Consider the following 15,746-nt stretch of genomic DNA (forward strand, 5'->3'; position numbering starts at 1 on the left):
GGGAAAAGTACAAGAAATAGAGCAATAAAGTTCTTGGTATAATTTCTACTCCAAATTTTCCATTGCAATCTTACTTATGAAAGAATTAAGCAAATAATTTGGCTTACATAAGTTACAAATAAGATAGAATTAAAAATAGTTTCTGTTTACACATTGCTAGATAACTGTGTATGGCCATTGGCAAATGATGTTATTTTATACTACTGAATAAAGTACATTTTCCACCGCTTTTTCTCTAGGTGACAGAATGAAAACTTGAGTAGGAATGTAGTTTTATAATTTATCTAGTAATAATGGAATAATTAATTTATAATGGAATAAAAGTTTAAACACAGCATTCTTTCTAAAATGTAGATGTTAGTAAAAAAATTGCTAATGGTGTAGAAGATAGGTTATTAATACTAAGGGTCTGGAATTTCATCCTGTCTCCCCACCCAGCTCCTCCAGGGTGATTCTCAACCTCACTCAGAGCCTTCCTCACAACCATTCACCACACCCTTGGGGGAGGCCAAGAATAACACCAAGGTCTCCAGGAATAATGAAAGGGGGCCAAGGAGCAACTTTCTGGAAGAGCCACACAGTTCATGTAATGACCCCTTATTAATGTGATTTTCAAATTTTGCTATGACCCTCAGTCCTGAATGGAGAGATGCAAACAGGCAAGACCCTAATGTAGTCCTAACTGTATCTAGTAGCTTAGGTTTAATGTTTCTTTCTCTACTTGGCCTTTTCTTGTGCCTCTTCCTGTATGATGGTCAGTGATTCTTGACCCCTCCATCATGAAACTCCTCAGAATTCCCTTACTGCTGGATTCATAGTTCATGCCCTCTCCTATAGCCTCATTTGGATATACTGGCTGCTGAACTGATCGCCACCTTAGAGGACTGAAGCTGAATTGCAGGAAAGCATATTAGGCATTACTGAAGTGTTTTGCTACTTTGTGGGTAAAAACAGTCAATATTCTGCCTCTGACTTCTTGTGAAACTTTGTTTTTACATGTCCTTGACTTATAGTAACCTATTTAGGAAGCTACTTTTTATAGTAAACCATTTAGGAAGTTTTCTTCTGGAATTATATTCATTTTTTTCAGAACTGCAGGTAAAGAAAGGGAGCTGGAAAAGATAGTTTACTCATTTAATCCTCAGCTTTGTTGAAGTAACAAACTTTCATAAAGTCATTACATTTATTTGTCCTTTTCTTCTGAAAGGGCTATTTCTGACATTTTCAACATCTGAGAGACTCATTTATAGTTGATGCTGATATCAGACAGCATTCCATGTGAAGAGATAATTGTAATCCTTTAGTAAAAAGTCTTGTTAATAATTTTTGCTGCTTTGTAACTAAGAAATAGACACTTCAACTTCAGAAAGTGTTAAATGTCTCCTTTCCCTGCTTCTCAGCTTGTCTCAAACACATACTAATAAAAATGCAATTCACTGAGCATTTATTTTGTGCTGGGCACTGTGCTGAGCATATTGTTTATATTTCTCATTCAGTCTTCACCACAACTCATGCTATAGATGCAGAAACTGAAACTTAGAAATCAAATTAATTTATACAAGGTCAAAGAGCTACTACAAGTACCGAGTCAAGATCCACACCTGAACTATTTAATGCCAGGATCCACTGATGGGCTTCAACCTGATGCTGTGCTTGCTGCCTCCATTTATTACCACTCGCCCTGAGCTGGGTCACATACCTCAGCTCATTAAATGTCCACATTACCTCGGCAGGGTAGGCATCAGCATTCCATCCCTAATGGATGAAGTGGAGAGGGAGAGTAAACATCCTGCTCGGGGTACTTAACTCCCAGTTCTCGAGCTTGCCCCCCATACCACAAGCTTCACACCAACTCAGTATTGTCTGCCTTTCAGAAAACCAGTGAATGCAAGTGACTCTAATGACACTGAAAGGGAGCTGTAATAGCACTCACTTTTCTAAGATACTTTATGCATATTCAGTTTAGTCTTCTCAAAATAATTATTATTCTAAATATTTTAAACACTTGAAAAAGATGTCCTCCCTAAGCCTAAATTTATACAATATTCCTAATTTTGGATAATACTGAAAACTATATCTAATGGGAAAAAAAAAGATCCAGAATAACCCCCAAGTCTGCTGCCTTTTGTCATAGAGGCTTAAGAGAATAGCTATGTAAAATCAAATGGAGAGGCCATCTAAACCAAAACATCATTAGTGCTTATTTAGTCTCATTGAAATTATGGCCTTGTAATTATGATAATAATAGTAACAGTAATTATAACATGGTTTAACTAAAGCAAACAATAAAAATTTTCACCTTATTTCTTGATCTTAATTTTTCACTGCTTAACACTGCATAAAAATGTATAAACATTTTGAAATAATTAAGATAAGATCATCTCAGAATAAGCACCTTTGGGTTTTATGAACATGAACAATCAGGAAATTAAAGGAAACTTCAACCAGGTCTAGAAAGTTTTAAGTCCATGTATAGTTGGATTTTGTAAAACATTGTTATAGCTTTAAAACAAACAAAATGCCTGATTTCAGCCTACTGCTCTCTGAACTATGTTTTAAATTGTAAATGCCATGAGAACAATAATAACTTCAGTTTTAACTTTAGACTAGATCTAATTTGGAAGCTTCTCATGCTTGCAGAAAAATAACCAGGAAATGATCTCTGCAAACAATATTTTGTTCATTTTTTTCTGTTACGTTGAAAGCAGAAGTTTATCACAGAATCACCTAGGCCGGGCTCAGAGTGGCCTGGCACTGCTTTCATAACAGCTCTGAAAATGAGGAAAAATAATGGTTTGTAAAAGTGCCACAAAAGAAAATTTGATGAAAATATTCCTGAAAGAATTTTCCAATTAAATTATATGTTTCAGTTAAATCATATTTAAGCAGAAAACTTTTTATTACCACTCTCTGCGAAAAGCTGACAGAAACTTTTACACCTTCAGTAACTCCTTCAGTAACTAGGATGTCATGGTTACAGTTGATACTGTGTTTGGTAGGACCACAAACTCAACCACTCCTGGGGCCAGGTACAAAGGGTAATAAATGAGGCAAGTCAAAGCAACTCCAAGACCCCAACATCTAATCTTTAGTATTGGCCTCCAAATGCCATTTATTAAGCAGTCTTTTATTGAAAACTATATTTTATTGAGCAGCCCTATGGTGATATCCCTTTACATTTATATAATATCACCAACATCCCAGTGAGGCGTACACATTGCTATTACCTCCATTTTATAAATGAGAAAATGGAGGCACTAAAAGGATCAGGAATTATCTGTGGTCATACAGCCTACGTTGTAGTGCCTCTGATAAATGCCAAGCAGTGTGACATCAGGATATGAGCCCCTACTTACCATCACTGTGAGGTTAATAATTACAGAATAGTCAGTGAAAGCCTTTACACAGACTAACTCATTTAATCTCCATCATAACTCTGAGAGGTAGATACTAGGATTTATACCTGTTTTTAACATATGGAAACTGTACTACAGAGAGGTTCAAGTAACTGTTACATAGTAATTGAAGAGCTTTGAGTCAAAGCCCCAGTGGTCTGTTTTCAGAACCTCTGCTATTGGTATGGTTCTCAACTACAGCAATGCTGCCTGCCAGGAGGACATTGCACTGTCCACAGACACTTTGGTTGTTACAACTGGGGGAAGCGGGACATACTGGCATCTAGCAGAAAGAGACCAGGGATGTTGCTAAATACCTTATAATGTATAGGACAGTCCCAACCCACAACAAAGAACACCTGGCCCAAAATGTCATAAGCACCATTGATGAGAAAACCTGGTCCATGCAATTATTACTATGCAACTGTATAGACAGAAAATAGGCTATTGCAATGAATGGGGACTGACAACACATAATTTAAAGTTTTCATCTCTAAGTAAATCTCTGTTGTCAAAATGCTTTCATCTTACTTGTCTCTTTCATCTAAAAAGTAAACTTAACCTGTAAATATAATCCAGATAATTAAGTACTAAGACATTCGGGTTTTTTTATATTCAATGTCACAAATTTGATATTATCTTATAAAAATTTTTATTATGAAGCTCACTTTTATGAAGAGAATCTTAAACACTTCTTTTTTTGGCCACTACAAATGCACATTATTAAAAATTCTCCCTATACTTCTACAATCATCTCTAACTAAAATTGCTACCAATAAATCTTTCTTAGCTCCTCTTCTCCTCTGACATTTATAAGTTATTTCCCACAAGTCACATTGAAGGTGTTGGTGAAGAAGAAAAATGTGAAAGGTATCCTTTTGCCCTTAATTACTGAGCAGCTGTCTTGGCACATTGCTTTCCCTTCTCCCTTTTGCCCCTGAAATGCCTGTTATCTCTATTAATTATTTTCAGAGTTTAAAGAAACAATATGTAATGAGTTTGACAGAGGGAGAGTTAGAGATGAGGGGCAGTAGTAACATCACCAGGACAGCTGGCTGAGTGGGAGTGTTCCTGCTAGTGAAATACAAGACATGAAAGATAAAATACTTAAAAGAAAATATGCTTCATGGAGGAAAGGAGAAGGGGCTTCAGCAATGGCCATTAATCCAGAGCTCTCCTGTCAACAGTGGTTTATTTAAACATCTGTTAAACATTTGTAATTTTAACAAATCTGCCTCAAGGTATTTGGAATTTTCTTTTAAAATAGGTTTCTTTATAGGACTTCAAAAAAAATGTGTTCTTTTAAGCTTAAAATCCGACTGACCTTCTTAATGAGCTTCTAGCCAAACTAGAGCTTTCTGGATTTAAATTTTGTGTACTTTTGGTCACTGTGACTTCCTGTTTTTGAAAGGGGGAAAGAGATTAGGAAGGCACCAAAAGCTTCTTACAGTTTGGACTGTTCTTTAAATATTGATTTTATGTGAATTAAGTATAAGCTAGTTAAAAACATATGGATTAAATTTTCCTTAAAATATGAATGGTTTTTAAAATTCAGAAAGGGGAATGCATGGCAAACTGTGATTATTTTTTGTCAAAGCAAAAACATTTCAAAAGTAGCTTTGCCATTAAAAATAGATTCCCAGTACAGCTAGATTTACCCTTCCTTTACTTGTTCTGTTTAATTTACTAGAATTATGCAAACTGTTATAAATCAATTTTGAAAGTATACATGGTATTAGAAACTAAGAATTTGGCAGAATTTATACTTTGGGGACTATTTTCTTAAACTATAAAATTACATCCTTAAGGATTGCCCTGGGCAGAACCTTTTTTTCTTTTACTTTTTAAAAAATTTTAGTATCATTAATACATAATTACATGAGCAACATTGTGGTTACTAGATTCCCCCCATTATCAAGTCCTCACCACATACCACATTACACTCACTGTCCATCAGCGTAGTAAGATGTTATAGAATCACTACTTGTCTTTTCTGTGCTATACTGCCTTCCCTGTGCACCCCTCCTACATTATGTGTGCTAATCATAATGCCCCCTATTTCTCTCATCCCTCTCTCCTCACCCACCCTCCCCAGTACCTTTCCCTTTGGTAACTGTTAGTCCATTCTTGGATTCTATGAATCTGCTGCTGTTTTGTTATTTCAGTTTTTTCTTTGTTCTTATACTCCACATATGAGTGAAATCATTTGTACTTGTCTTTCTCCACCTGGCTTATTTAACTGAGCATAATACCCTCTAGCTCAATCCATGTTGTTGCAAATGGTAGGGTTTGTTTTCTTCTTATGGCTGAATAGTAATATTCCATTGTGTACATGTATCACTTCTTCTTTATCCATTTCATCTACTGATGGACACTTAGGTTGCTTCCATTTCTTGGCTATTGTAAATAGTGCTGCGAAAACACAGGGGTGCATATGTCTTTTTCAAAATGGGTTACTGCATTCTTAGGGTAAATTCCTAGGAGTGGAATTTCTGGGTCAAATGGTATTTATTTCTATTTTGAGCATTTTGAGGAAACTCCATACTGCTTTCCACAATCGTTGAACTAATTTACATTCCCACCAGCAGTGTAGGAGGGTTCCCCTTTCTCCACATCCTTGCCAACATTTGTTGTTTGTCTTTTGGATTTTGGCCATCCTAACTGGTGTGAGGTGATATCTCGTTGTGGTTTTAATTTTCATTTCTCTGATGATTAGCGATGGGGATCATCTTTTCATGTGCCTGTTGGCCATATGAATTTCTTCTATGGAGAAGTGTCTTTTCAGATCCTCTGCTCATATTTTAATTGGATTATTTGCTTTTTGTTTGTTGAGGTGCATGAGCTCTTTGTATATTTTGGATCTCAATCCCTTATTGGATATGTCAATTATGAATATATTCTCCCATATTGTGGGATACCTTTTTGTTATACTGATGGTGTCCTTTGCTGTACAGAAGCTTTTTAGTTTGATATAAAAAGTTTGTTCATTTCTGCTTTTGTTTTCCTTGTCCGGGGAGATATGTTCATGAAGAAGTTGCTCGTGTTTATATTCAAGACAGTTTTGCTTATGTTTCTTCTAAGAGTTTTATGGTTTCATGACTTACAGTCAGGCCTTTGATTCATTTCAAGTTTACTTTTGTGTATGGAGTTAGACAGTAATCCAGTATCATTCTCTTACATGTAGCTGTCCAGTTTTGCCAACACCAGCTGTTTAAGAGGTTGTCATTTCCTCATTGTATATCCATGGCTCCTTTACCATATATTAATTGACCATATATGCTTGGGTTAATATCTGGACTCTCTATTCCTTTCCACAGGTTTATGGGTCTGTTTTTATGCCAGTATCAAATTGTCTTGATTACTGTGGCTTTGGAGTAGAGCTTGAAGTTGGGAAACAAGGTCGCCCATGCTTTATTCTACCTTCTTAGGATTGCTTTGGCTATTTGTGGGTTCCATATGAATTTTAGAACTGTTTGTTCCAGTTTGTTGAAGAATGCTGTCACTATTTTGATAGGGACTGCATTGAATCTGTAGATTGCTTTAGGCAGAATAGCCATTTTGACAATATTAATTCTTCCTACCCAAGAGCATGGGATGAATTTCCATTTATTTGTGTCCTCTTTAATTTCTCTTAAGAGTGTCTTGTAGTTTTCAGGGTATAGGTCTTTCACTTCCATGGTTAGGTTTATTCCTAGGTATTTTATTCTTTTTGATAAAATTGTGAATGGAATTGTTTTCTTGATTTCTCTTTCTGCTAGTTCATCATTAGTGTATAGGAATGCAACAGATTTCTGTGTATTAATTTTGTATCCTGCAACTTTGCTGAATTCAGATATTAGTTCTAGTAGTTTTGGAGTGGATCTTTAGGGTTTGACTTCTTCCTTGCCAATCTGGATGCCTTTTATTCTTTCTGTTGTCTGCCATGGCTAGGACCTCCAGACCTATGCTGAATAAAAGTGGGGAGAGTGGGCATCCTTGTCTTGTTCCTGATCTTAGAGGAAAAGTTTCAGCTTCTTGCTGTTAAGTATGATGATGGTTATGGGTTTGTCATATATGGCCTTTATTATGTTGAGGTACTTGCCTTCTATACCCATTTTGTTGAGAATTTTTACCATGAACAGATGTTGAATTTTGTTAAATGCATTTTCAGCATCTATAGAGATGATCATGTGGTTTTTGTCCTTCTTTGTGTTGATGTGGTGGATGATGCTGATGGATTTTCGAATGTTGTACCATCCTTGCATTACTGGAATAAATCCTACTTGATCATGATGGGTGATCTTTATGATGTATTTTTGAATTTGATTTGCTAATATTTTGCTGAGTGTTTTTGCATCTATGTTCATCAGGGATATTGGTCTGTAGTTTTCTCTTTTTGTGGGGTCTTTGCCTGTTTTTGGTATTAGAGTGATGCTGGCTTCATAGAATGAGTTTGGAAGTTTTCCCTTCTCTTTTATTTTTTGGAAAACTTTGAGGAGAATGGGTATTATGTCTTCTCTAAATATCTGATAAAATTCAGCAGTGAAGCAATCTGGTCCAGGAGTTTTGTTCTTGGGTAGTTTTTTGATTACCAATTCAATTTCATTGCTGGTAATTGGTCTGTTTAGATTTTCTGTTTCTTCCTGGGTCAGTCTTGGAAGGTTATATTTTTCTAGAAAGTTGTCCATTTCTTCTAGGTTATCCAGTTTGTTAGCATATATTTTCATAGTATTCCTAATAATTCTTTGTATTTCTGTGGTGTCTGTTGTGATTTTTCCTTTCTCATTTCTGATTTTGTTTATGTGTGTAGATTCTTTTTCTCTTAATAAGTATGACTAGGGGTTTATCTATTTTGTTTATTTTCCCAAAGAACCAGCTCTTGGTTTCATTAATTTTTTCTATTGTTTTATTCTTCTCAATTTTGTTTATTTCTTCTCTGATCTTTATTATGTCCCTCCTTCTGCTGAATTTGGGCCTCATTTGTTCTTCTTTTTCCAGTTTCAATAACTGTGAATTTAGACTATTCATTTGGAATCGTCCTTCCTTCTTTAAATAGGCCTGGATTGCTATATACTTTCCTCTTACAGCTGCCTTCACTGAGTCTCGCAGAAGCTGGGGCATTGTGCTGTTTCCATTTGTCTCCATATATTGCTTGATCTCTATTTTAATTTGGTCATTGATCCATTGGTTATTTAGGAGCATGTTGTTAAGCCTCCATGCATTTGTGAGCCTTTTTGTTTTCTTTGTACAGTTTATTTCTAGTTTTATGCCTTTGTGATCTGAAAGTTGGTTGATACAATTTCAATCTTTGTGAATTTACTGAGGCTCTTTTTGTGGCCTAGTATATGATCTATCCTTGAAAATGTTCTATGTTCACTTGAGAAGAATGTGTATCCTGCTGCTTTTGGGTTTAGAGTTCTATAGATGTCTATTAGGTCCATCTGTTCTAGTGTGTTGTTCAGTGCCTCTGTGTCCTTACTTATTTTCTGTCTGGTGGATCTGTCCTTTGGAGTGAGTGGTGTGTTGAAGTCTCTTAAAATGAATGCATTGCATTCTATTTCCTCCTTTAATTCTGTTCGTATTTGTTTCACATATGTAGGTACTTCTGTGTTGGGTTCATAGATATTTATAATGGTTATAGCCTCTTGTTGGACTGACCCCTTTATCATTATGTTATGTCCTTCTTTGTCTCTTGTTACTTTCTTCATTTTAAAGTCTATTTTGTCTGATACGAGTACTGCAACACCTGCTTTTTTCTCCCTATTGTTTGCATGAAATATCTTTTTCCATTCCTTCACTTTTAGTCTGTGTATGTCTTTGGGTTTGAAGTGAATCTCTGGTAGGCAGTATATAGATGGGTCTTGCTTTTTTATCCATTCTATCACTCTGTGTCTTTGATTGGTGCATTCAGTCCATTTACTTTAAGAGTGATTATCGATAGATGTGTACTTATTACCACTGCAGGCTTTGGATTTGTGATTAACAAAAAGGTTCAAGGGCAGCTTCTTTACTATCTAACCATCTAACTTAACTCACTTGTTATGCTATTATAAACACAGTCTGATGATTCTTTATTTTTCTCCCTTATTTTTCTTCCTCTTCCACTCTTTATATGTTAGGTGTTTTATTCTGTACTCTTTGTGTTTCCCTTGACTGATTTTGTAGACAGCTGATTTTATTTAGCATTTAGTTAATATTTAGTTGGTCTACTTCCTTTCCTTTGCTATGGTTTTATTTCCTCTGGTGACAGCTATGTAGCCTTAGGCATACTGCTATCTAGAGCAGTCCCTTTAAAGTACAATATAGAGATGGTTTGTGGGAGGTAAATTCCCTCAACTTTTGCTTCTGTGGGAATTGTTTAATCCCTCCTTCAAATTTAAATGATAATCTTGCTGGATACAGTATTCTTGGTTCAAGGCCCTTCTGTTTTATTTCATTGAACACATCATCCCATTCCTCTCTGGCCTGTAAGGTTTCTGCTGAGAAGTCTGATGATAGCTTGATGGATTTTCCTTTGTAGGTGATCTATTTTCTCTCTTTGGCTGCTTTTAATACTCTGTCCTATTCTTTGATCTTTGCCATTTTAATTATTATATGTCTTGGTGTTGTCTTTCTTGGGTCCCTTGTGTTGGGAGATCTGTAGACTTCCATGGCCTGAGAAACTATATCCTTCCCTAGCTTGGGGAAGTTTTCAGTAATTATTTCTTCAAAGACACTTTCTATCCCTTTTTCTATTTCTTCTTCTTCTGGTACCTCTATAATGCAAGTATTATTCCTTTGGATTGGTCACACAGTTCTCTTAATATTCTTTCATTCCTAGAGATCCTTTTGTCTCTCTCTGCCTCAGCTTCTCTGTATTTCTTTTCTCTGATTTCTATTCCATTAACAGTTTATTCCACCTCATCCAGTCTGCTCTTAAGTCCTTCCATTGTTTGTTTCATTTCTGTTATCTCCCTCCTGAATTCATCACTTAGCTCTTGAATATTTCTCTGTAGCTCCATCAGCATGCTAATGACTTTTATTTTGAATTCTTTTTCAGGAATACTGGTGATTTCAGTCTCACCAAGCCCTCTCTCTGGTGTTTGAGGGATTTTGGATTGAACAAGGTTGTTCTGTCTTTTCATCACGATGGATGTGGTCGCCAGCGAATGGCACAAGTGTCAGCTGGGAGAACAAAGTTCCTTCCTGCTTGCTGGTTACCTTACCTGTTTCCGCTGTCTGTGCTGGTTAACCATACACAGGGAGCAGCCTCTGGGTTAATTCCTAGGCTGCTGTGAGTGGGGTGGCCCTCAGAATGGCCTAGGGCAGTGGCGGTGGTCGCAGGCCAGCAGCGCATGTTTCTGGGGCAAGTATGAAGCACCTTTGTGCCTCTCGGTCTCTGAGCCCGTCTCCTCCATCCATGATGGTCAACCATGCTCAGGGAGTAGCCTCTGGGTTAATCCCCTAAGCTGCTGTGTGCAGGGTGGCCTTCGATATGACTTAGGGCAATGGTCAGGGTTGCAGGCCAGCAGCATGTGTTCTGCCAGGAGAACAGAGCCCCTTCGTGCCTTCTAGTCTCCACGCCCATCTCCACTGTCTGTGCCAGTCAACTGCAGTAGAGGGAGCAGCCTCTGGGTTAATCCCCTGAGTTGCCATGGGTGGGGTAGCCCTTGAGATGGTTTAGGGCACTGGCAGGGGTTGCAGGCAAATGGCACGTGTTCTGCCACAAGAAAAAAGCTGCTTTGTGCCTTCTGGTCTCTTCACCTGTGTCCACTGTCTGTGCCAGTCAACCACACACAGGGTAGGGAGCATCCTCTGGGTCTGGGCCGTTTAGCCACACACAGGGAGTAGACCTCTGTGTTAAGCTGTGTGGTTGCTGTAGGCAGGGCTGCTCTCCAACATTATAAACACAGTCTGATGATTCTTTATTTTTCTCCCTTCTTTTTCTTCCTCTTCCATTCTTTATATGTTAGGTGTTTTATTCTGTACTCTTTGTGTTTCCCTTGACTGATTTTGTGGACAGCTGATTTTATTTTGCATTTAGTTAGTATTTAGTTGGTCTACTTCCTTTGCTATGGTTTTATTTCCTCTGGTGACAGCTATGTAGCCTTAGGCATACTTCTATCTAGAGCAGTCCCTTTAAAGTACAATGTAGAGATGGTTTGTGGTCTGTAGCAATGGTGGGGACAGCTGGTTTGCTTGCAGGTGCCCATGCAGAGGAAGGAACGGCAGGCTGCTTATTGACATTAGGGGTCTCGGAGCTGTGTTGCCAACCAAGGGGTTAGGGCACCTGAAGTTCCTTAAAGTTCCCATCCTGCTGGGCTGAGTGTGCCAGGACGATTTTGTGCACCTGTTAAACCCTTGTCCCTTTAAGACTTTCAAAGTGCCTGTGGGAACCTCAGTTCACAGTCTTAGTCTCAGGTTTTGCTTTTCCTTTCTTCTAATATCCAGAGCACCATGCAATGTGTGTCTGTGCTCCCAGGGCAGATTACAAGGGCTGGTTATTTAGCAATCCTGTGGTTCCACTCCCTTCCCACTCTGATTCTTTTCCTCCCAACGGTGAGCTGGGGTAGAGGGAGTGCTCTGGTCCCACCGGGTCATGGCTTTGTATCTTACCCTTTTCTGTGAGATGTTGGGTTCTCGCAATGTAGCCTGGCTGGTGTACTGTATCTTCTGGTCACTCTTTTAGGAATAGTTGTATTTGGTGTATTTTCAAAATACATATGGTTTTGGGAGAACATTTCCACCACCCTACTCAGGCCACCATCGTTTCCTCTCTCCTCTGCTCTGGGCAGAACTTTTATGCAAATTCATGTTGTAAGACTTTTCAAACCTCTTCATAAATTGGTTTCATATCACATTTAAATGCAGTTCATGAAAATTTTATCTGTTTCTACCACAGCAATTACAGGTTATACAGAAATGAAAGGATATTCACTATGATTATTATGTTAGTTCACTCAGGCTGCTGTAACAAAACACTGGTAACTGAGTGGCTTGTAAACAACAGAAACTTACTCCTCACAGTTCTGGAGGTTGTGAAGATCAAGACCCTGGAGAATTAGTGGTCTGGTGAGAGCCTACTTCCTGGTTTCATAAATGACACCTTCTAGCAGTAAACCTCACATGGCAGAAGGGGCAAGGGAGCTTTCACCACTGTCCTGTCTTCATAAGGGCACTAATCCCATTCATGAGGGCTCTGCCTTCATGACCTAATTGTCTTCCAAAGGCCCACCTCCTAATATCATCACCTTGGGTGTTAGGATTTCAACATATGAATTTGGGAAGGAGAACAAAAATATTCGAATCATAGTATTTACTCATGTTAGTATTTTGAAGTACAAGGTTATATCTTATGTCTGTGTACATAAATTTAATATGTCAGAGTTTAGGCTATAAGTGAAACTAGTAAAATTAGCTATTTTACTAAGTTCACACAGTTGCCAAAATACAGAAATGTTAACCAAGATGGTTTAGCACAATGTTCCCTTAAAGAAAACGCAATTAGCATTGGAGATGAAAAGAGGGAGCAAGAACTACAGACTAATTTGAACTTGAATTACATACTACTAATTAGACTTAATCACAAGATCCTTAGCTAATGCAACTAAGAACAAAAACTGGTGAGCAACAGTGCTGGTGAAGGTTGATGTCATCTCTCTGGGAGGGGTCTAGTTATGAAACTTATTTGAAATCAGTGCTTTAATTTCTTGAAGCGCATTTACAGAAAAAATATCAAGTACTATATCTAACTATATAAATGTAATGATTTCCATAGTTGTTAAGATTTCTCATATTAATTGTATTCCCCTTCTCCTGCTCATCCCATTTTTTCACTACTACAAAGAATGTCACACTTGATTCCACATAAATTTTGTTTATCAGAGTAAACAGATTTTAATATATCTCATGACAAAAGGTTAGTATAATGATAGTAAGTTGAAAATTCTGTTACCTACACCTTGTATAAGCTGTGGGAAATAAAAGTCATGATTATTTCTATTAGTTTTAAGTACCTATAAACTGCACTAAGTAGTTCACATACTATTGTTATCTTTAATCATGCCAGCAATCATGGGAGGTAGATACCATTCACATGTTACAGAGGACGGATCTGAAATAGAATTTTTATCATAAAGTGACAACCTGGGATTTGAGTACAGACTTTTCTGCTTTTCAACAGTTTATAATATCATATTTTATATCAACTCTGTGTGTGTGTGTGTGTGTGTGTGTGTGTGTGTACAGGCACACATTTGCATTTCAACACTTGTTACTGAATTTTACCTCAGAATGATTGTCACCAATGTTTGTCTGCTCTGAATAGTAAATTATCATTCAATGATATTAGTTTAAGTCCTAAATTAATCTATAGACGTGCTGTTGAACATTCTTTGTACTATAATGAACTCAGGCCTCTTTCTGAGTTATGGGTTTTTATGGAGCTTTTGCCTATAAAATATCCTTAACATGTTGATGTTGATCTTATTTTTTAAAATAATTTAAATGTCTCTAGCAAAACCTTAATTCTTTCCAACACAGTATATTTTTGTGTCAGTCATGGTTTTCCTCATAATAGATGTTTGGATATGTGTGAGACTGTGATACTAAATTTCACTCTCTTTTTAATATCATTATCTGTACAGGAACATCCCTCACTAGGCCAACTTTCAGAAAAGCTAATAAACAACAATATTAATGTCATCTTTGCAGTTCAAGGAAAGCAGTTTCATTGGTATAAGGTATGTTAATTCCCAAAATATAAAAATTAAAATGTTTGCATTGGCAGTGCAATTAGAATTGTTACCCCAGGTAAGGATTCTGGAGTTACTGTACTTTGTACAATCTGAATTTAATACTGTATTAACTAATATATAGTATGCAGTGTCTAAGTCAGCATGTAAGTATAAATTTTATCTATTTGTAACATCTAGAACCCAGTATGGGCTCTGGTACTTAGTGTGGTATTGACTGTGACAATAACAGAGAAGACTTTTATCAGGTGAAAAGTAGTTCATATTCCAACTACACCTTTCATGTCCACAGTCCTGCTTATATTCTGGCCCATGAATATACCTTTATAATAGATCAGCTTAAGTTTCCTTAGCACCAACATGCTTAGATTTTGTCTAGGTCATCCAATAAAGGAACAAGAGGAGCCACAGCAGTCCCAGTCAGAGCCTTCCTGCAGAAGGATAATCTTGGCTTTGTCCAGACCTTTTGGACGAGGTGAGACCCACAAGCAGAACAGAGAGCTGGCAGCCATGTCACTCTGACAGTGCCATGAAACAGCACCCCCCACCCCAAAATAGAGCTCCTCTTCTGTGGCCCTGCTATAGCTTTCTTTTCACAGTCTTTTAGGTTCTTCCAGGAAACTCTCTTCTCCTCATTTCCATGATGCTGTAATAGCCTACCTGTCATTGCATGTCAGTTCACTGAATCGTCTTCCTCTTCTTTGTTGTCTTTGTTTCCTCCTTCTACTCCCAATGCCCTTTACTTACTTTTTTATACTTCAGAGAAACTGTACTTTCTTGTAGTCACAAGAAATATTTGAATCTTTGAACCCATTTCAGGCTTGACTAACTCACTCATCCTTTAAGACACAGCTCATGAGTCACCTCCTCCAGTAAACAGTCCCTGACAACCTTCCCCAGCTCTCAGATGCTTGCTGGGTAGCCCTCTCACTAGGGTCTGTGAGTATTTCTATTATTTCATGTGTACACTGTTTTTTGAAATTGTCATTTATATAACTGTGAGATTTTAAGGATGGTAACTATGTGGCCTAGCAATTTACCATGTCCAAAGTGGTACACAATAGGTGCCATAAAGGTTAGATAAATTGATTTTTAAAATCTCTAAGTGATACACTTTCCTTATTACCTGAGGTACTAAATTGTTAGTGTCTAAGCAGTGGCTGGCATACAGCAGGAACTTAGTGATATTTGTGAATGGTAAAATGTGTGTATGAATGGATTTCAAGCCTTTTCATAATCTGATTGCTTATAAATATGCATCCTTTACTCCAGTCAGGCTGGTTTCTCTTCTGTTCTTACTTCATCTGCAATTCAGGTCAACCTTTAAGCCCCGCTAATTCCCATTTTCACATGGAATACTTAGCATTTTCTCCATAATTGTTAAGTACCATCCATCAAAAGTACCCACTCTGTAAGGCTTCCACTTGTAACAAAGATTTTTTTTTTCTCCAATCTAGGCCAACATATCCTAAAGCTCATTCCATAGAACAGTTTCTGCAAAATACTTATGTATGTTACATGGAAAATGAGTTCAGTAATTAAAGAAATGTTGAGAAATGCTGCATTAAATAATGCTAACTTATTTCCAAATTGCAAGACTTCTCTGAACCTTTATTTGCAAGTGTGCATTTTGAATCTG

General features: G+C 37.3%; 1 protein-coding gene across 2 annotated transcripts in view; it reads left to right on the forward strand.

Annotated features, from left to right (window-relative positions):
• ITGB8 (integrin subunit beta 8) overlaps positions 1 to 15,746 on the forward strand; it is a 93,133-nt gene that overhangs the window by 56,190 nt on the left and 21,197 nt on the right. For both annotated transcript variants that reach the window (XM_036877291.2, XM_036877300.2), the window contains exon 7: positions 14,000 to 14,095. In XM_036877291.2, the coding sequence (XP_036733186.2) occupies positions 14,000 to 14,095 (96 nt within the window). The remainder of the gene's footprint in view (positions 1 to 13,999; positions 14,096 to 15,746) is intronic.

This window comes from Manis pentadactyla, chromosome 7, assembly GCF_030020395.1.
Source record: "Manis pentadactyla isolate mManPen7 chromosome 7, mManPen7.hap1, whole genome shotgun sequence".
Lineage (NCBI taxonomy): Eukaryota > Metazoa > Chordata > Mammalia > Pholidota > Manidae > Manis > Manis pentadactyla.